Source organism: Nyctibius grandis, chromosome 5, assembly GCF_013368605.1.
Source record: "Nyctibius grandis isolate bNycGra1 chromosome 5, bNycGra1.pri, whole genome shotgun sequence".
Taxonomy (NCBI): domain Eukaryota; kingdom Metazoa; phylum Chordata; class Aves; order Nyctibiiformes; family Nyctibiidae; genus Nyctibius; species Nyctibius grandis.
Genome location: NC_090662.1, coordinates 53,171,363 through 53,193,669, shown reverse-complemented (window position 1 = coordinate 53,193,669; position 22,307 = coordinate 53,171,363). Strand labels below are relative to the sequence as shown.

Genomic DNA, 22,307 nt, shown 5'->3' with positions numbered 1-22,307 from the left:
TCTCTTGGGCCACATGGGCACAGTGACTTTGTGGCCTTGTGGACAGGGCCATGTGCTGTAATTCAGGGTGAGGAAACACGTAACGGGCTAAAGGAGTGTTAATCAGGGGTTAAATGGGGATCATACAGGAACAAAAAGACCCTCCTGTCCTGCCTTTTCCTTCTGTGCACGCCTATGGATGCAGCCTGTGTTATCCAAGCCCTCTGCAGCTCTCCCAGAGGCAGTGGGGCAGGGAGTGTTGGTCATTAGCCCAATGACCCCTCATCTCTGGGGGGAGTGACTTAGAGCCGGGGCCAAGCAGCAGGGGTATGGGAGAGCCCACATGAATCTGAGAGGAGGAAAGGGCTTTTTTTTTTCTTTTCTTTTCATAAAAGACTTCGCTAAGTGGAGGTAAAAACAATGACCCAACATTTATGAGTTCTGGGATGTGTAAATGATACACCTAAATAAATTTGAAATGTTTCACTACTTGCAGTTATACATTTTCTTTGCTTTCTGTCCTGACAAGTTGAAGAGTGTTTACATTTTTTTTTCAGCGGACATCCTTGATTCTCTTCAAAGTACTACCTGTGCATATGAAACTGAAAGTAGAAATTGATTTATTTCTCTTATGGAGTAGGACTTTATTTGTGTTAATAGAATGGTCCCAATTTAATAGTAAAACTTTAAAGTCTGCTAAATGAAAACATTTTCAAAGTTCTTTAGAATTTAATTCTCTATTTGCATCTAAATCGCGAATGACTTATTGAGGAAAGCGTCCGTCGAACTGTGTTTTATCAGTGCTGTAATCCATGTGGGAATCTACTGGTTTTTGAAGTTTAACATTTCTTGCTTTTTATAAATAAATATGCCATTCAAAACTTTAATTATTCTGGAATAAATTTTTTAAAAAGCGTTTTAGTTATTTTAGTATTGGTAGAGGGATTCAAATAATTCAAGTTAGCAAAGGGATGACATTCATCGCTGTTTGTGTTATTTGATTTTCAAGGAAGAAACAGTTCGTTCAATAATTGCTCTCCCAATAATGTATATGTCTAACTCCCTTTGAAATGATCCTTCAGTATTTCAATAATTTTGATAGCTTTTAAACCCATTCGTCATGTGCATGGGGTAACCAAAGTTCTCCAGTCCTAAGACTTCTTAGAGCTACACGCTAAAGAGCTACTGAGAAGATACAGTTCCTAACAAGCATCCTCTGGACTCTGCCTCTCCACAACGCCTGATCTCCTACTCTGCTATTGGCAAGAAGAAACTCATCTATTTCCTAACATTTTAGTGCTTTGTCAGTTAAGAACGAGAAAAACAAGAAGTGTGAATATGAATAATAGGTCAAAAGCGAGGTGAAGGGAAAGAACATTGGCTTGGTAAATTTTGAAGGAAAGGTTTCTAAATCATTCAGCACAGTGAAAAATGTTGTAAAATCTTACCGTCTTTCCACAGAAGTCCACAGCAAAACTCTTCTGACATCAGAAGAAAGCCTGTTGAATTCAAGAAGTGTACACACCAGCAAACAGCTGACATTTGTGCACAATAATGTGTTGACCTTATGCTTCCAGAACAGGAAGGTATGGATAAGCATTCTGGTCACCTTCTTTTCAAGGAGTTAGTGTGATTGATATATAATCAATTAAGAAGTTAGTAATGATAACTATAAAAATACTTGGAGAGGACTCATGGCAGTTATAAACCAAAAATATTCCACTGCCTTTGTTTCATTTGCTTCAGAAATGAGTACATGTAAAATTCTCCTCCACCCTCCATTAAACATCTGCTTGGTCTCCAATCTTTGGAGTTAATGAGCAACACTATTGCATTTTTATGTGACCATCCATACCTTTATTTACTGCAAGTAATCTTTTATGACTGTCTTCACAGATGAGAGTTTACCTTTATCAGGAATGGTAAAACTGCTACTGTCTTTGTTTTAAAACCTCCACTGATGACATAGGCATTTCTGTGGTCAATGTAACTACTTTATAGCTGGAGCGGAGAAGGTACAGCAAGTTTCTGGCATTTACAAACACAGGGTCAAAGTGACTTGAGATTATTAGATTAAAAACGAAATGAGATCCACAGTTATCAAATGCACTGAGAGCTCGTGAAAGGTGAAATTTCCATCTGCACCCCAAGAACGAGGGATTCTTCACATCATCAAACCTCTCTGAGGTATTGAGCCCTCATAGGTGTTGTGTTAGTCTGAGGGTTGTAACTACTCTTCTCTTCAAATCTTGAGCAACTGAAGTTCATCCTGGTTATACTTTTGGCTACTGACTGAAATATCGAGGTTAAATCAACAAAGCAGAAAAGAAAGGTTTGGTTCATCATTCTAAGACTGTCTGTTTTGTGTTGAAACCACTGCAGTAGTCTAGCAACTTAAAACAGGCATGTGAAAAATCCAGGTTTCAATCACTATTTCTTACTGTAGATTCCACTACCTTAAGAAAGAAAAAGATGACCAGTCTTCAGGAAATATCAGCTATTACTAAGACATCTTTATATAAACTAATGAATTTGCCTTTGATATGAAGTAGGAAATTGCATAACTGACAGCCAGATTATTTCCTTCAGGACTACGGCAACTGAAGGAGCTCTCTTATGATCACTCCTGGCCGTCCCTAGTCATTTCTTTATACAGTGATATCAATACAGAAAATCCAGGGAGTATGTACCCACACTTGGACGTAACTTTGAACAGATCTGGAATTTTCTGGGGGGAAAAAAATGTCAAAGTTTTTTATTGTTGTGTTTTGCTTTTTTATTATTATTATTTTATGTGAAACAGAAGTGTTTGGGTGCTGGCAGCACCAGCTCTGGCATGGCTCTACCGAAACCATGCTGACTGGTAGGTGAGACGGAAGCTCTGAGCCGATGGGAGGAGATGACTCTGCAGGAAATACCCTACAGCTCCAGGGTAACAAAACTGAGTGGAAACAATGAAGGCATGTCTATACAGAAGAAAGGAATGTGCTGCAGACATTCCCTGCCTTGGCCTTGTGCATGTTGGTTTCTTGGTATGAAGTAGTGCGGTTTCAGGGCCTGAGCTAGCAGCAATGACATGGCATTGGAGTAGGGCTGAGACAGCTGGTGGGACTCCACCTACTTATGGTGGAGCACAGCACCATGTTCTTGTTCCATAGTGTAGATGTGCATGGCTTTCGCTCTCCCTTCTCCCCTGTTATCATATATGAATTTCTACTTGCTCCCTCTCCACTGACTGCTAGCTGAATTGTGGGACACAAAAACCCAAGGTAAAGAAAAAGTCGCTGACATTTTCTGCATATCTTTAAGGGATGCTTTACGCAATTGCTATATCTCTTATGCAATTTTTTATAAGCAGGCTTTCATGAAGCAGCGAATTTAAAAAAAATAACATTTGAAAAAAATCAGAGTCCTCTTGAATAATTTAAAAGTGAAGGAAGATGTGAAAAAGAAAAGGAAAAAAAGTTCTGAAACAGTAGGTTCATCCTCTGCAAGCTTGGGATCTTGTATTAATGCATTGCATAGTTGTGAAGAAAATGGCTTTCTATCTGCTCCCAGGAACACTTAATGCCGCTCGAAGCATATATACCCAGCGCTACATGGAAGAATCGAGTGGCTCCTCCCACACTGCCAGGCACATCTCCTTTCTATTGTAAGAGGGGTATCAAGTAGCTTTTTGTTCCTCTGCCTCTGGAAATGCATCAGAGACAAACACGGGGGGAAAAATGGTCACTTTTTGAAGGTGGTGTTGGAAGCAGAACACAAAAAGGTCACAAGGCTGTGCATTTTTAGATTCATAAATGCTATGCGTCTTTTTTTTTTTTTAAATTAGAAAGCTGTGCTTTTCTTGTTTCTCGTTGCAGGCCTGTTTGAGACATCTGGTTGATCTAAATCAGAACTAATGGCCTCATTTTATAGAGGTGTATGTTTCTGCTGTCAAGATTGTTGTTTCTGTTTTAGTTAGTCTTTTGTGATGTTCTTTAAAAACAGTGGAGGAAAAAAATTCTTTCTCTTTTGGTGAGATAAAAGTAGACTACTGTCTTTGCTTGTATTTAGGCCCCTCTCCCCCCTTTTCCAGTGTTATCAAGCATGCTCATATAAGATACCTATATTAACAGTCAGATAGATAGCTCTTGTGTACTGTAAAAATAGTACCATTAAAACCCAGGACCTTTTTTTCTTTTTTTTTTTTTCTTTTGTAGGAATTGGCAATTTATAGGCAATATAGGACAAAACAGGTTCCTCAGTTCATGGCACATCTCTCAGCAAGGAGAAAAAGCATGTGGTGGGAGCTCTGAGATGCAAAGTCTTGGGTTAATGTGTCCTAAAATCATGATCCTGTTCATTTGCAGTTATATAGATAATCTCATCAAAGTCAGGGAGATTACACACATGAGTGAATTTAGGAAAGTAAGCTACCGAGTGTTCAGGTTTTTTCATCGCTTCTGGGGAAAGAGTTCAAGTTGCATGGGGACCGGCCAAACAGATTAATTTGGGGCATGCAACATGCAATACAATCCCATTAAAGGGAGGAATGACTACGTTTTCACACAAGCATGTTTGAAGTGTTCACACATAAATGTAGTTGAATGCCTATGTATATACACAGTTACACAACCAAGTAAGAGCTGTGTATCTGTGATTTTTTAATTTTTCTTTTCACCTGATGATATCCAGAAGACCTATCAGCACTCAAAGAAAGGTAATATACAGACTCTCAATGTGATGTTCCCTCAGCCTGCCAAATCTGTCCTAGAGAACTAATTATATTAATTTTGTCCTGAGAATTCACAGGCTAAATTTCTGTCTGTGACTGATTAAAATGCCTGAGTTAATACCATTGCAAGGAAAAGAAAAAGCTGTAACAGGAGCAGTGCCATGACTACAAATGATAATGGGAAAGAGAATGAGTTGTAGTAAGTGTTGGCTAGGAAAAATGAAAAAAAAATTATAAGTGTTTTTACAGAAGTGTATTCATCGCATTGATATGCAGGATTTAGATATGACAGACCACAATGAAGGAATAAAAAAGCAGCTAACATGAAATCATTTGTCCTCCCAAGCCAGACCCTGCACTGAATGAAACATGTGCAGGAGCACCTGATTTACAACCAAAAAATCCACGTCCAGCTTTGGCAGAGGGATGTTATGAGTTTGTGAGGCATGTGTGTCTGTCTGTCTACATACTACAGTCACTGTTTTACTGTTTCTTCTGTCTTAATAAGTGAATAGTGGGCAATCTCCTTTGTAGTCTGGAGATTGCAGGCCTAGCCTAAAATCTCCAGTGTTACCATTACAATGTCTCCATGCTTTGCTATTTTGAGGTATTTTTGAGACAGGCAGATGTGCTGAATGTTCGTAGCTAGTACTTAATAACTGGTCCAAAGGTGCCATCCATTTGAAAGTTTATCTAGTTTCCAAATCACAAAACTAAATAAAGCCGCTTAAGACTTTTTCATGACTTAACTGGAGAGTAAATGGTAGGGTTTTTTTCTCAGATATTTTAAAGGATTTCTAAAAATCTGTCTAGATATTTTTGACTACATACAAGCTGCTACAGAAAAAATGAATACTTGCAGGACCAACATAACGGTTTCTTAAAATCTTTCATTATTTTAATCAAATTTGCACTTAAAATCTGCAGGCAATCCCAGTTTTAATTCTCACAGACAGGAAATACTCTTACAAAAGTATCATTAAAATTCATGGGTTTTGGCTAATATAGTTAGGCTGGTGGACTCTTCACTGCATGGTTCTCTGTTCTGGAGATGATATCTTTGTAAAAAGCATGCTCAGATGTGTTCAGATGGATTGGATGCTTAGATGCCTATTCTATGGGCAAACATTATGTAGAAGGCTACATTACAATCCATAATGTTTTTGCTGTCCTTAATGTAGTAGTTGATAAGCTTGTTCTAGATGTAATCTTATTACCTTGCTGCTGATTTCATGCGTCCCCAACTACTAGCATAAACACCAGAAGAAACCAACTCTTGGTTGTGCTCAGGACACTAGTTCTCCTTGCTGTGACCCCTGCTGAGGGTGATGACCCTGCTTTGGGCCTTCAAACCTAGAAATCAACCCTCCAAAAACACCAATTAACTTGCTATAGGATTAAGGATGGGACTAAATGTTAGGCCTCCCCCTGCTTCTTTAAGGTGCTTCAGCATCACTAAGAATCCCTGAAATGCCTACGTGGGTGTTGGGATATTCTTCTTCCAGAAGGTTATTTCTGCTGCTTCTCCCTCTGCCTGACCAGGGGGGTACCATGGTGACCGGCACAGGCTGTTCTGGCAGTCACCAGTCAGTGCAAGAGCCCATATACAGCCACTACAGATAAGGCAGTTTTGCAATGATTTCAGCCTTCCTGTGGCTATACTGCAGGCCAGAAAAGAAAGCTCTGGGAAGCAGAGAACTATAAACCTATCTATCGCCCATCCCATCTGAGCTGCACCATGAAAAACTACAGGAGAGGTAAAAACCTGGAATCTGAGACTACATCATTTGATTGCAGAGCATGACAACAAACGGTTAAGTCCTTCTCTTCACTTAAAAGCTCCTTTCACTTTAATATTATTGTTAATAGCTTTCCCATGCAGGATTGCACTGTCAGATTGTTTATCTCATCTGTATTAGTCTCTCCTGTTTTATTCATAAGTGCATACAAATGAAAAAATGGATGTGTAATAATGGTTATGTATAACTCTGTCTTGTGAGGAGCTCTCTATTGACAAGCTTTCAAATCATCTGCTTCTGTTGTCTCCTTAAATTTTTGTTGTTACTGAATCCAAACTATGATTGCTTTGTTAAAAAGAAGTGCCCTGTGTGCTGCCACGCCTGCTACTATCCCACCTGAAAATTAAAAATCATCTTTATAACAAAACCAGAATACTATTTTCTGAATTTGCTTTTTATCTGCTACATGTGCATGCTGTCACATGTTGTTTGCTGAAATCAAAGCAATAGCATAGGAAAAGCCTTCTGTTGAATCTGCCCTAGCCAGATTCCGGTTTCTGCCACCTGAGGCTCATGCCACAAGGAATCTCTTCTCTGAGAGTGGTCCCTTTGAAATCAAACTTATTCCCCACAGAGCAAGCCTTTTTCTGTATGGAGTAAGTGCAGCAGAGCTTCATGTTTTAGGATGTCATGAGCTGGTTTTCCTGAAATTACTTTTGCAGAATGTGCTGTAGTTATAACCAACACTGACAGCTCCCCCTTGTCCCTCAGAGTCTTTCCATCCCCTCTCAAGCTTCCTGCAGTGGCAGAGATGTTTGTTAGACTATTGCTGGACTGCAGAATGGGACTCTGGCTTATGGGACTGTCTCACTTGCTTAAACAGGACTCTACTTGTGTCAGAACTGGTTTGAGGAATTCATTGCCTGAGAGACCAGTCTACAAATGCAGAGTGCATGCGTGTGTGTACATGTCTGTGCGTGCATGAGCATGTTGAAGAGAGAGGGGGTTTCCCAGTGTGGTCACAAATCAGACTTTTGCCCTTTCTCTGACTCATATCAGTCCATCTTATGCTTTCAAAAGCAAGACTTCTCCATTTTGGAAGAATATGCGACTGACTTCTTCACCCCCACACTTTTTCAGGGTAAAACACTCATTGCTACAACACTGCGGTTACTTTCAATGTTGTAACACTGGGCCGAGAGAAAGGCTTACAATCAGAGTGGAAAAGCCTCTCTCCCAGCCTCACTGCAAAGCGCTGCTTTACAGGTGGGCTGGATCCATGAGTCATTTCTGAGCCCAGGTCTGACCTTGAGCTCGAGTCCAAACATTTCTTGTGGCAATACAACACGAATGACAGCCTGCTCTCAAGGCTTCAGGGAAAAAATCTTAGGCCCAACATACCCCTTGAGAGGCACCTAATGGCACCCACCCTTAGGTGAGTGATTCTGTCTCCATCTTAATCTAAGTCATGCGGTCAAAGTCTTTCCAAGAAGGACTCCATATCACCACCGTAGCTTGAGGAGTGCCTGCTTGAAAACCTTACAGAACAAGGTGGGAACTCACAACCAGGCCATGGGGTCCTGTGGGCAGCAGTGGGGCATGCAGGGCCAGCTACCGACTCTTTGGGTTATGTCTACCTCCTGGAATAGCAACTTAATGTCTCTACAGCTGTAACTATGTATTCAGAGCAAAGACTAAGGAGAGCTAAAACATTAATAGATGTTTTATGCATCCTATGGTAAGCTTTGCTCTGCAGAAACAAAAAATAAAGAAGCAATCTCTTGCTATACGCTTTCAAATGCTTGCTAAATGACAAAAATAATGTGGCATTTTAATAACATCAACCTAGACTAGAAATAAACCCTATACATAGAATGGATTGTTGATATATTTTATGTATTGCAAACAATACTTTTCAGCTAACAGGTGAGAGAAAGCTTGTGCCAGTCTAAGGCACATATACAACTTTTTGGAAACAAATATCAATTATTTCTGAACTGTTACTTCTTTATTAGGTCAATGTCAAACTAGACATTGACCTAATGAATCAATCAGCTGGAACTGACAATGGAATAGGAAGATAACAGATCTAATGCTTTTCTACACTGAAAGGCTTTAACAAGATACAGCATAAAAAGACTATAACACCTTCACATTTTCTAGCATTTCCTTATTCTGTCAGGAAAAATTTTCCAAACAGGAAAAAAAAATCCTTGCTGTACATGTATTTATTTTCAGAAACAAATATATATTAATTCAGACTCTAGGACCAGAACAAATTTTTAAAAAATCAAATAATTCTTCTTTGAACTCTTGAATCTTCCCACTTACCATAAAGAACACTCAGTAGCTTCCTTCAGAAAAAGCTGGGAAAAGAGCATGTTGCAATAGTTGCAGGGTGTGTATGTGTGTGTGTGGCACAGATAAAAGTAGCTGTATTTCTATTACTTGTTTCCATTATGACAGAACTCACAACGTGCTAGGCTCTCTCCAAACCAATGGTGAGAAAGAGTTCCTGCCAAAACAGCATGAAAGAAATGTTGTAAAGGTTGCATTGTATTGCTTAAAAGTTAGGAAATATCAGAAGCTGGGTTACCAGTACAACCTTAATTCAACCCTTCTGTGCATATTCATTATGATCCAGTCTTTAATTACACGATCACATACTCTTTTTCTTTATTTTCTCCCCCTAGGGCCTCTGCTTCATTTAAAGTATTAGATGGGCTGAATAAGGCACTTGTTAAACATTTACGTTTATCTTCCTCAGCATCCTGCCATTAAGGTGCCAGTGAGTATCTTGCACTATTGACCAGGCAAACTTCCTCCTCTGTGTCTGGAGATGCAGAGGCAGGAGTAGACAGCTGGGACCTGGCCAGAGAAAGCAAGAACTACTTCATATATCCCAAAATGTACAGGTGCCAAAGAAGTTCAGAACAAAATAGCAGATCAGTGAAACACGCTGGCATACTGTCAGGAAGCTAAGGTACAAACCAGCAACAGGCTAAGGTACGGCCAGTTTCTCTGATGTTCTCCACTGAAGTCCTATCAAGGAAAGTCGACTTTCCCTGATCCTGTGAGCTGTATACCAAAGTCTTCAACATCGCTAAGAGCCTGCATATTTTAAAAATGAGGATCTTTGGGAGCATTTCACAGGCAGGAACAGGCAGCAGCTCCTTTGCTCTCCCACTGTAGCACTGAGATGGAGGCGGACTTGACTAGACTGGGAAAACAAGACAGTTCTCTGCATCAGCAGCTCCTGTTACCTAGTTCCCTCCCACAGGGATGAGGTCCTGCTGGTAGGTATCTCACAGAGCCTTAGTTACACTTGAACTGCTTGCTGGCTGCACAGAAAGAACACCGAGGTAGTTAATTCCTCACTAGTAGACTGGATCTGTATGCACAGCCATTTACCCTTTCCATAGACAAGACCCTCTTTATATGTGCTGTAACTGTTCGGAAGCAATAGGAACTACCAAAATATCTTGATTGATAAAAGTCTCAATTTATTGACTTTGCAGGAGATTTGAGGCAAACCCTTTGATGGTCTAGCAAGCTTTTTTAAAAAAAGATAAAAAATCTTTTAACTTTTGTCCCCTCTTGCAGAGCATGGGATGAGGTGCATGCTGCCATATTATGTTCTTAAAGTACAATTCAAGGGGGATGATTCAAATCTGAACCGAACAGCCTTGCTGTCCATAACTGTTACTGCTGTAGCAAGCTGAAAAGAGCTTTTTAAACCTTGTGCTTTGGAGTGCTATTACCTAAGACCATTTATCTACTTGGGATGTCCTAAAACTCCTTCTGAGCATTTTATTCCGTCTGGAAGTAAGAGAAGTGAGAAATTGGCCCAGATAAAGCTCAGGTCCAAGCAAAGGCAATATACTCTTTTTTTTTTCTGATGTATTTCCAGCAGTTATTTTGTTGTAATTGTGATGCTCTGACAATAATGTCAATTTTGCACAAGTGACATTTGCAGTAGGTTGATGGACCTCACTGTGAAGGAGGAGAGAAGCATCTGCTGCTTCGAGATTTGAAAGAGAACTGCAAATTCCAGCATATGAACAGAGCAGAAATGGAAGCTCTGGATATATGTGACTTACACTGTGGAAGTGCTTGAGAAGAAAGGGTGGCTGGTACCTGTGGAGCTACAAGAGAGGCCAGGCTGGCGGCTCCTCTCTTCTCACAGGACAGAGTGACAGCTCATGATCACTCATGTAGGATTTAGAGGTTAGTGGTGGGAAGATAGCTGAGACTGTACTCTAAAAACCACATCAAGGTTTTTAGTATGCAGTAAAGCTGTGAGCTTAAGCTCCCAGGATTATCTTTTGAAGGTGTTTTGCAGATCTCCCTGGTGCATAGACAGTCAAAGAGAGAGTCCCTTGAGGCCAAGAGTCTAAGATAGAATAGATTCTGAGTGCAGAGAAAAGACCAAAAGCGCTGTTCAGGTACATCTCTAACACCAGACAAGCAAAACCAGTGTATTTTCATCTTTTATTTAAATTATTTCACACATATATTTTTATATATTTCATTACTGAATTATTTTACTGAAAAAGAAATGTTAGGATTTTATTGTGTGTTATTATTGTGCCTTTAATGACCTAATTTCTGATCTTTGAGCGGAAGCATTGTACATGTAAATATCAGGCTGTATTTCATTTGCAGCTTTGCATAGGGGCAGGGCTTATACCCCAGGGGAAGAATGAGTTTTCTATCAAAGAAGCTACACTTTGTGTTTTTACAAAAAAAAAAAAAGAAGAAAAAAAAGAAAAAAAAAGAACTGCTGCTTCTTTCATCTCCCCTTTAGTTTTGCAAACAGGGAGACACACAGCACTGGGAAGCTTGAGGCTTTACACTCTTCTTGGCTATTGCTAGCTGAGTACTACATGTCAGTTCTCTTGTCCACCCTGGGTTTTTCCCCTTTCAAAGCAAGTGATAGAAAAGCTGGGATAATTGTATGGTCCCAAGGGAGAGTATGCCGTTGAGCAGTGTGCATGAGGGGCCTGGAAGGCTGGAAGTTGTATTTCTGGAGTGTCCTCAAAGAGCCAGGGCTGAGGTTTGGCTGGTGGCCTGTGACAAGGCACTGCCCCTGCTCAGCAGTGCGCCCTTCGCTTTGCTTGCGCCCATGGGCTTGGTGGCCCACCAGCCGCCCAGAGGCAGGGCTTTTGTTCTGCATGGAGGACCCTGCCAGCAAACCCTGATGTGAACGTGGTCTTACAGCCGTGGTAAACAAATGTGAGGACAAGTTGTGCCAGGGGAGGTTTAGATTGGATATTAGGAAAAAATTCTTCACCAAAAGGTTTATCAAGCATAGGAACAGGCTGCCCAGGGAAGTGGTGGTCACCATCCCTGGAGGTATTCAAAAGATGAGTAGATGTGGTGCTTAGGGACATGGACTAGTGGTGGACTTGGCAGTGTTAGGTTAATGGCTGGACTCTATGATCTTAAAGGTCCTTTCCAACCAAAACGATTCTACGACAAAACCGTGCTCGGGACCCCCGGGGTGACAGGTACAGGAGCGGTCCCCCTGAGGCACCCCTGGGCCTCCGAGAGATGGCAAAAAGGGAAAAGCCACGTCACCTCCGGTGACGATGGGGGTAAACAAACACCGGTCATTGAGCAGCCCTGCTGCGGCCGGCTTTACGCGGGGAGACGCGTGCAAGCACGCCCCCGCGCACAGACGAGCCAGCCGCCGGCTGCGGAGCCGCCGCGGGGCCGGGCGCACCGGCGGAGCGGAGGAAGCAGCTCGGCCGCCTGCGCTCTCTCGCTTCCCCCGCCGGGGCGGGCAGCCTCCCTCCCTCGCCCCCGCGCTGACGTGGCCCTGCTCTCCCCAGATACAGCGCACGGCCACCGCTCGCCTCCCGCACCGCACCGCGCCGCCCTGCCCGCACAGCCGCGGAACACACGCGCCCGGTTACGCGCCCCGCACAGGCAGGCAGCCGTGCCCCTGGGCAGCTCCGCGCCGCGCACCCCCACCTTGCCCGCGCCGGTACGCGGATCGCAGGCGCCGCTCACCCTCGGGCGGGACCCGCGCGGGGACGCTCCGCACGGGTGCGCTCCCCGCTCGCTGCCCACGCAGCGCCTCGGGCGGGAACCCCCGCCTCCGTAGAGCGAGCGAGCGAGCGAGCGGGCGGGCGAGCGGGCGGGCGGGCGGGCGGGCGAGCGGGCGGGCGGGCGAGCGGGCGGGCGGGCGAGCGGGCGGGCGGGCGAGCGAGCGAGCGGGCGAGCGGGCGGGCGAGCGAGCGGGCGAGCGGGCGAGCGGGCGGGCGGGCGGGCGGGCGGGCGGGCGGGCGGGCGGGCGAGCGCCCTCCGCGCACGCGGAGACACACTTGCGCCAAACCCCGCGCACCTCCGCGCGCCCCAGCTCTATTTGTTTACAATCGATTACGTCACCCCGCCTTGTTCGCCGGCCCCGCCCCGCTCCGCCGCCTGCCGTCACAATGGTGCGATCGCTCGATTGGCGGCGGCGCGCCCCCGGCGCCGAGACGCCACTTCCGCCCGTCGGCGGCTATAAGATGGGGCGGTCAGGGGGCAGCTCCCTTCGCCCCTCGCAGCAGGAGATGCGGGGTGTGCTGCTGCGGCCGCCGCTGCTGCCGCCGCCCCCCTGCCGCAGGAAGAGGAGGCGGAGGCTGCCGCCCCCGGGATGTGATCTGCGCTCAGCCGCCTGTTCCTCTCCCAGTTAGAGCCGCGCCGCCCCCGCGCCCGTCCCGTCCCGCTCCGAGCCGCGCGCCCCGTCCCGTCCCAGCGCCGGCCGCCCCGGAGAGCTGGCTGCCGGGAGAGCTGGCTGCCGCCCGCCGCCGCCTCCATGCATCCCGCCCTGTACACCCGGGCCAGCATGATACGCGAGATCGCCGCGGCCGTGGGCTTCATCTCCAAGTTCCTGCGGACCAAGGGGCTGATGAACGAGCGGCAGCTGCAGACCTTCAGCCAGAGCCTGCAGGAGCTGCTGGCAGGTGAGGGCGGCGCGGGCGCGGCGGGAGCCGCTCCCCCACTCTGGCAGGGGAGACGCGCTGCCCCCTCCGCCGCGGGGCCGCCTGCCCGGGCCGGCGGGGGTGCGGGCGGCACCTCCGGCCGCGGCAGCGCCGCGTCCCGCGGGCGGCCGGAGACGGGGGAAGGGGGAAGAGCGGCCCCTCTGAGGGGCCGGAGCCGCCGCGGGGAAAGTGCGGGGCTCCGCGGCCGTGGGTCGCCCCCTCCGGGGACCCTCCGTGCCGAGCCGATCCCCGGCGGGTGGGGGCGGCAGGAGCGGGCTCCAAACAAAGTGGGCTCGGGCGTCGCGCAGGCAGCCCCCCGCCCCCCTTGGCTTCGTAGACAAAGCTTTCAGAGCAGCCCGGACTTGGGCTCCGCTCTAAGGGCTCAAACCTTCCGGTTTCAAGACAGAAAAACGCTCTTAAGTGGCTTTTTTTTTGTTGTTGTTTTTGTTTTGTTTTTGTCAAGTAAGATTTAGTGGTGGCCGATGAGTCTCAGTTCCCCTTTTTTTTCTGGAAACATCACATAGCCACCCGACAGCCCCAGCTGGGATCACATACCGAGGGTTTCTTTGCTGCCCCGTGGATTTTGTAATCCCGAGCCTGTGTCCCAGTGTGCTTGATAGTGGCTACAAGTAGCCTCTGACCGATAGGGTTTTGGGTGGGATAAAACTCCTAAGGTAAGTGAAGTCATTGGTATCTTGCCCTGGAAAACAGGCTGGGAAGAGCAGTGGTGAAATACAGCTTGAGTCAGTCGGTAAATGCTGCCCAGCTCCTTCCCTAGTTATTTTTGGGCGTTCTTAGAATGTGGGGAACTAAGCATGGGTGTGATCTCAAGAGGATGCTGGAAAGGTCCTTTTTTTCCTTCTTGGTTCGTAGAGATTTGAAGCCCTTGAGTTTTTCCTGCTGTGTGTGTAATCACCACTTTATATTTGTTTCTATGAATGCCAGGAAGTTGCATTTCACTCCTTTCAGATGGCAAACATTGTTCTCTGTATATGGTAGCATGAAAGAGTAACTTTGTACGTGAGTACTTCAGAGGGGGCACTGCACTACGTAAATCATCAGCAAAAATAAAGGCTGTAATGACTTTTCAGGTCACTTGATGCTAAAATAATAAGCTTTTCAACATCTTGAGGTGTGAAATTTGCAAGAGAGCAATGATCACTGTACATCTTTTTGAATACAGAATTAAGGAGGATAATATTTTTTTTTGTTTTATAGAACATTATAAACACCACTGGTTCCCAGAAAAGCCATGTAAGGGATCAGGTTACCGATGTATCCGGATCAACCATAAAATGGATCCTCTCATTGGACAGGCAGCACAGCGGATTGGATTGAGCAGTCAGGAACTGTTCCAGCTTCTTCCAAGCGAACTCACTCTATGGGTTGACCCGTATGAAGTGTCCTATCGTATTGGAGAGGATGGCTCCATCTGTGTGCTGTATGAAGCTGCACCAGCAGGAGGTAGCCAAAATAACACCAACATGCAAATGGTAGACAGCAGAATAAGCTGTAAGGAGGAACTTCTCTTGGGCAGAACTAGCCCTTCCAAAAGCTACAATATGATGACTGTATCAGGTTAAGATATAGTCTGTGGATGGATCACCTTATAATGGATGGATAAATTTGGTTTTTACTTTGGGTGGGCACCTCTGGGGATGGATTATGGAATTTAAACCATGTCACAGCTGTGAAGATCTGGCACATGTTAGAGTGGTATACTTTAAAGTGACAGTGCCATAGTTTGGACAGTACCTTTCAGTGATTTAATAGCCTGTCAGTCAAAAGGATTGCAACTTGCTAGGGAATGAAGAAGATCTAGGAAGGGTCAGTTTCTCCAAGACACCTTACTTAATTTCTACACCAATTTTCAACCCCAATCTGTATTTACAAAGTGATTCTCTGCAGTAGGTCTTGCAGAGTAAATTTGCACTATTACATTTATTAATTGTTAGCATTTTTGGCAGCTCAGTAACAAGACTTACTTTTATGAACACCATAGTACTGGAAATTTTATTTTTCAGACTTTTACCTAGCACTTACAAATATGTATAAATGTACATAAGATAAAGTAGTAAGTATGACCTGGGGAAATGGTCACATCTTTACGTTGGCCTCAAAAGTAGCAAGCGATCAGAATCTGCCATGGCAACAGGCTTTAAAAAGACCCTATAAAGACACTGTCTGAACTGTGGTGTTAGCACCAGCCAGCGCTCTGTACATTTGCTAGCTTGTAGTTTTCTAAGACTGAGTAAACTTCTTATTTTTAGAAAGTGGAGGTCTGGTTTGTAATTTCCTTGTTCTTAATCGGGTAAAAGTCTTTTCCACAAACCACCATCTATTTTGTGAACTTTGTTAGTCATCTTTTATTTGGTAAATTATGAACTGGTGTAAATTTGTACAGTTCATGTATATTGATTGTGGCAAAGTTGTACAGATTTCTATATTTTGGATGAGAAATTTTTCTTCTCTCTATAATAAATTGTTTCCTATCTTGGCATTTTAATTAATCTCTTGTCGTGATTACATAGGCTCAGTTAAACTATTTTTGTCTTACAGTAGAAATGAAATAGGTACTATAAAGGCTTGAGAACATCAGTGGCACCCTGCTGCTAGGGAACACTTGGTACAGACATGGATTAATGAAGACTTCATATATAAATGCTTGGGAAGTTTAGGGAAACACAATGATGTACATGTCACTTTAAAACTTTTAAAATCAGTCAATGTGGAAATAACTCCAGGGCCAATAATTCCAGGATATGAGGAAAAGGTACAGAAATAACATCCACCAAAGATGACTTGAATAAATCCAGAGGATTAAAGTTTACTTGGCTTCCTGATGAAGGATATAGCAAACCTAAATGTCCATTTTGACCTACTTGCTCACAAGTTCTCAGTTCTTCCTTGATGGATTCCCTGCTCAATAAGAGTTTCTGGGACAAGTGTCCCTTAGCCTTTAAGAGCAGGTTAACCACCACTCTACAGAAAGGTTGCTGGCCTTTTGCTTTCTTCAGATGCAAGACTTTCACTTTAGAAATCATTAAGATGGGATTCAACAAAAGGTATGTAGATCTTTTTTCCCAAACTTAAAAGGTTGGTTGAGGCGAGGTGAGAAGCCCATACTTATGTGTGTATTCAAAGTTAATGAACGATGTGGAGATGTGATTCACTTAAGCACCACACTAATGTCATTTGTATACAGCACAGTGGTTAGTTACACTTGAGAGAAATTCCTTACCACTTTATTTACACTTGTTAAAGTGTTGGAGTAAAACTCAAGAACTTTCTGTTCCTTATCTCCTGTGTACTTTGTTCTGTGAGTGTTTAATAAAAGGCCTGCCCAGCTTGGTCACTTCAGTTATGAGAACTGAAGGAAAAGAAAACAATCATTACTTGCCAACTAGACTTGCTAGCTATGGATAGAACTGAGCTTCCGACTTGCTGTGCATCGTGGCAGTTCCTGCTCAACTATGAGCCTTTACAATGTGGTAATAGTGATGTGTTATATCTCCAGTTCAAATCTTTGTCTTCTGGTATGTAATATAACTGATTATATAAAAGCAAGACAAGACTGAACTGTCTAGCTTTTTTTATCAATTTCTTTCCCACTGTTTTTTTCAAAGTTCTTCTTTACAGTTACTGTTTTTACTATGGTCTGCTTACATATGTCAACATTCAGCACTTTAAAGTATTACTAGGGCTTCTCCAGTACTATGACTTTCTGGCATAGACTGGTGGAAGCTTAGGTGCTCCTGAAGCAGTGAACTTCAAAGAGCTTGCTCAGTATCTGGGTCTGGCAATAATAGATCTATTACCAAAGCTTCAGAATGAGCTTGCTTTAAAGTACAGTTGTTACTCATGCATAGAGTCGAAGTTTAGGTTCACATCTTGATACCTTAAAAATTCTACTACTTTTAAGATGACTCTTTCAAGTTGTTAAGTCTGTAAGCAAGAGATTTATTCAAGCAGTAGGAGTACTCAAAGACGATTCTGTTGTGTTATGTGTCCGCAGACAGCATAAGTATATCCAAATAGAAAGAAAAACATTGAGCTTGGCTTCCTATAAAGCTATGTTAAACCTCCATGAAGCTCGCTGCTGACTGAGCTGTGCTTGGTGTATCGTGGTGCTGCCTGCAGTCTTTGCTGCTGCGCAGTGAGAAGAACATCAGTAAGGGTAGCTGTGTAGTTGGTCTTTGACGTGAGTTATGCACATTATGAAAGCATCAGCTGTCGGTACTTTCTTTTTGATAAGTTAAGCGTAGCTTTGCGAGGCAGCAAGTGTTCCATCTGCGAGGCTGGCATGTGACACTGAACCAAGAATGAGCCTGCTCCCTTAGATGGTTAACATTTTAGTCCTTTTAAGGTAGGGTGCTTTCATTCATGGCTTAGTTTTTAACTGCAGCTGTAACTCGTAATTGGTACAACCTGTGTACTCAGAGTTGTTGGGATTTCTTCCATCTGGAATTTAAATACACCCCAATGTGCACACAATGTGCCCTTGTCTGATTTTGAAAGTACTTAGCATACTGTGGCAGCAGGGCATAAGAAGGACTCCTGAGAGAAATGGAGTATGTCTGTAAGAGGAGGCTGTTGCCAATCCTATGTTTTGGTGCAGGTAGAACAAACAGTGCACTAAGCTGAATGCTTGTCAGTTTTGAATTTCATTTAAGGTGCCACTATGAAACCGGCAAGGCTTTTATTTTAATGCAAATATTAGAGATGAGAGAGCACATTCAAGACCTGCTTGCCCAGTGCACGTTAGTCAAATTAGTTGGACTTTCCTTGTGAAGCACTGAATAATCCTGTTCTGTTGGTGTTCTCAGGGCAGGCTCAGTGTACGCAGCTTTAATGATATAGCTCTTCTTAGACTGACGGATCAGTCTGCTAAAACTTGTTGACCATTCAGTGAATGTCTTTATAAAGCGTACAATTGCCTTCTAGTTTATGCCAGGTGAGCAAATGTTTCTTTTTCTCACAGCATGTTCCCCCACTGTGCTTTGTGGGGTATCAGATCCTGTGTGCTCGAGTTTACTTTTGTATTTCTCATTCGGTAACGATGCTCCTCCTATAGAGAGTTGTATTATATGTATCCTGTAAGAATCTCTGTTCTCCTGTTCTCTTTGCTGTTGTGTGTTTTTTTCCTGCTTATTCTGGAGATGTACATTTGGCTTAAGCAGTTATTCGGAGCATAATCTTTTTCTTCCTGTAGATATTAGGGTCATTCTTAGGTCTGAACAGAAATGCGAGGACTTTCATTCAATTACAAATAATACTGATTTTAGTCTTCTACTTTTCTGCTGACTCTGCAAAGATTTTCTAGTAGATCTGTATGACAGGCCTCATCGTGCCACAGGATTTTCTTATTATTGGTTTGTTCTATCAGTCTACGTGAGAATTTGGAAATAACCTATGTGAGGCACTCTTCTGATGTGAAAATACCATCACGAGCTTCTACTTTTGTTGTATATCATATTGAATCAGTTCATAGGATAAAAAAGTGTCTCCTGTTCATTACTAAAAACAGTCTTCTTGGATCAGATCGAGTTGTGCTGTCTTGTGTCATCGCTAGTGATGACAATTTTGAAGGCTAAATATCGTTAAGCCTGTATGCTCTCAACTGCCTTCAATTTAAATGGGTAAGAGAGTAGCTTGAGAGAAGATTTAAGAGGCAGAGGGAACTGTACTGCAGCAGTAGGACCTTACAAAACAGTTTACTGATGTGCAAACCATAAAGAATCCAATTAATGCTCCTGGAGTTGTTGGTTTGTGCTGATGCTTGTAAACATTTCTGTCACCAAATTAAGCAGATGTCACTGAACATGAACACTAAATCCGCATAAGGTGTCCTTCTAATTAACCTTGCTTACTTATGCTGGGAGAGTATGATCTATTGTTATCGTGCAGGTTAGCAATGAATAAAATGAAGAACATTGCTGCTTTTCTTTTTTTGTGTATCTGTGTAAAGCTTATTTCTGAATTCCCATAAATCAAGTAGCACTCTACATTTTCCAAAGTTTCCTCTACTTGATGCCATAATTTTTAGGGAAAATAGTTTATATTGGCAAAAGCTGCCACTTGACTGAAGAACATTAAAGCTGTTTTTAGTTTAAAGAGTGAAACATGTATAGACTGGAGATAAATAGCTCTCCTAAAAAGGAATGCATATTTGCACATTCTTGGTGTAATAGCAGAAGTTATTTTTACGTGTTTCAGATTTACATTCCAATGTGGCATAAAGTGAACATTGTGAAGCAGGATGTTAATTCAGTGGCTTTCAAGGGTTGGTAGAGCAAGCTGGGCTTAGACAGTAAATGCTGTATTAATGGTTAGCAGTGACAATTTCATCAACATAGGAATTGCAGGGTATAATTAACATCAGTTGCTTTGACACTATGCTCTTAATGTATGGTTTCAGCCTTTCTTTCAGTAGCAGTTGGAGAATGCACTATGACAAATTATTGCTGATACAAAGTAGGTCAACAGTAAAATGGCTGACTTACCATAAATGAACAGATCTAAATTATTGGAACTTAATGTCCAGTGGAATTTTCTTAGTGGCTAAGTCTTCTTTGCCCTTGCGTTTCTCAAGCATGAACCTTGTATACAGCTTTTCCTAACTCTTTATTTCTTAACCATTTGATATTTTTATCTAAACAAGAAGAACATTTCCTCCCAGCTGCTGGGAAGAAATCCACACGAGCAGTAACACCGCATGCGTGACAGCAGATATTTGCCCTGGTAGCATTGCAATTCTGTGATTGCAAAGCTGGCAAGGAGAAATGACTCGCAACTAAGGAAAACAAGTGAAATGCCACATCTTCAAGTTTTTGAGGTTTTCTCCACTGAAAGTGACCCATGACAACACACAAGGAAGGGAAATAGGACTGTGATGATACTGGATGAGAAAAATCCCAGGCTGAGGGAATGTCAAGTACGTTTTCGCAGAGGGAAGTGTTTTAACCTTGTGACTCCTGTGATCCAGTGCTCAGCGTCTCATCACGGCTTGCAACAACCTTTTAAAGTTTTCTTGAGAGGTGTAGCTTTATTTGATGCTTTTACCTCTTGGATGTCAGACAATGGCCTCCAGGTTTGCAGTTTCTGTGGGGCATTGTAAAATCCAGCAGGATTGCTTTATGTGCTGATTATATAACTGAATAAAATGATAAACAAATGAATCTTTAGCATTGTAAGGATGCAAGGGAGGAGAACTTCAGTGTTCTTGGAGCAGCCTTGAGTCTATGCAAGGAGCAGCAGTGTCTGAAATGCCCAATTAGAGGGCTGGGGATGCTGCCCAGCTTTCGTGGTTGGGTTCCAAAACAGCAACACTTACCTAAAGGGCTGTAACATGGAGCTAAGGCTTGGGTACAGCTTCTAACTCCAAGATCAGCTTAAAGACAGATTTCTAGTACCAATAGTACAATCTGCTGACATTAGCTGCAATTAAGAAATTCCAGCACTGTGCCCTTGCTGTTCTGTGTTCTATAAAATTCAATTATTATTGCTTTTTGTAACCTAACAACAAGTAATAATTGGTGTCTTTGGAGTTTTGCTGGCCATGGGTTAATTAATGAGTTTCTTGTACTTTAAGAAGAATATTCAAAGACAACATTCCTTCCATGCATTGAAGTTTAAACCAAGTTTTATTTGTATATACACAGGGGCACATATGAAAATTTCTTGTATAAATATATATGCACAGACATATTTAAGTCTCTTTCAGTGGGTCATCCTGAAGTCCCTGCTTGCTGTGATTTAATTCACAGGTCACTGCAGGTGTTCTGAAGATTGTAAATTCACATAGATGGGGGAAAATTATCCTCCTCATTCACTTTTTATGCCTTAATACATTGGTATTAACAGGAACATGTATTCCTATTTTTCTCTTTCAATTTTCTGAATGTGAATTTGTAGCTCGACTCCATTTGCTACTCAGTTGAGCAGATTTTTGAGATTTTCTGTAGAGTTTTAAAGCAAGTTTGTTGTCTAAAGGAATGTTTGCAACATTTTAATCAATTTAATACCAGTCTGAAGTGAAATAAAGATACTTTTAGAATCTTAATTGTACATTCATACTAATACTTTGTAACACAGGAGAGATTTCTCTGGTTTCTGTTAAGCAGTTGTCTGAACAATCAGCAAAAGGTCCATTTCGCTTGAGCCTAGCACCCTTCCCTAGATGGGTGCAACAGAACTGTTGTTTCTACCTTGTAACATTCAAGTTCTATAGTGTGTAAACTAGAAATTTGTTTACAAGTGTGAAAGGCTGCAAAATATCATAACTGCAAAATAAAATCAAGCTGCCCATGTGGTACACCTAATGCTGTAAAGTTATACTAGCGATATTAACAAACCTTTGCAATTCCACCTCTAAATTTAGCTTGTATTATAATAATCTTTTTTAACCCCTAAGTGCTTGTTTCCTTTATCATTTACAGCCTATCGTCTAGCTCCCCAGCTTGCAGTCAGCGTAAGGTCGTTCTTTTTGTATACTTCAGATCGGTAGGGAAAAAATAAGGCAGTGGCAATAGCAGTATCAGTCTGAATCATGATGACATTAAAGCAAACGATAAATTTAGTTCAATGTTTGTAAAGGATCTGTTTCTGTGTAATGAAGGTACCAGACTCTAAATTTTGATGATATTTATCATACTTTATTTGTTTTCTGGATATATCTAACATGGGTGAGGCTTTTGTAATATAACAGAGAAAAAAACATGTTGCAAATTTGTAAGTACTTTTCAGAAGGACAGCTGAACAAATATGTCTGATTTATTGTTTATCCAAATGCTCCTGTGACTGTCTTCAAAGCTTGTTGCTTGCAGAATTGACAAGTCCTGCATCATGAACAGCAGAACACTGACTCTGAATACTGAAAGTGATAGTTTCCACAATTATTCA

The 22,307-nt window shown here is 42.8% G+C and overlaps 1 protein-coding gene across 1 annotated transcript; it reads left to right on the top strand.

Annotated features, from left to right (window-relative positions):
* The first annotated feature begins 12,962 nt into the window (after window positions 1–12,962).
* BTG1 (BTG anti-proliferation factor 1) lies at window positions 12,963–15,906 on the top strand. The gene is made up of 2 exons (XM_068401481.1): window positions 12,963–13,388; window positions 14,625–15,906. Exons 1-2 carry the CDS (start codon window positions 13,241–13,243, stop codon window positions 14,987–14,989), a joined length of 513 nt encoding a protein of 170 aa, XP_068257582.1. The 5' UTR covers window positions 12,963–13,240; the 3' UTR covers window positions 14,990–15,906.
* The last annotated feature ends 6,401 nt before the right edge of the window (window positions 15,907–22,307 follow it).

Coding starts and splice junctions, on each gene's coding strand:
- BTG1 (XM_068401481.1), top strand. CDS start 13,241: ATGCATCCCGCCCTGTACACCCGGGCCAGCATGATACGCGAGATCGCC. Junction 13,389..14,624: donor CCTGCAGGAGCTGCTGGCAG/GTGAGGGCGGCG, acceptor TTTGTTTTATAG/AACATTATAAACACCACTGG.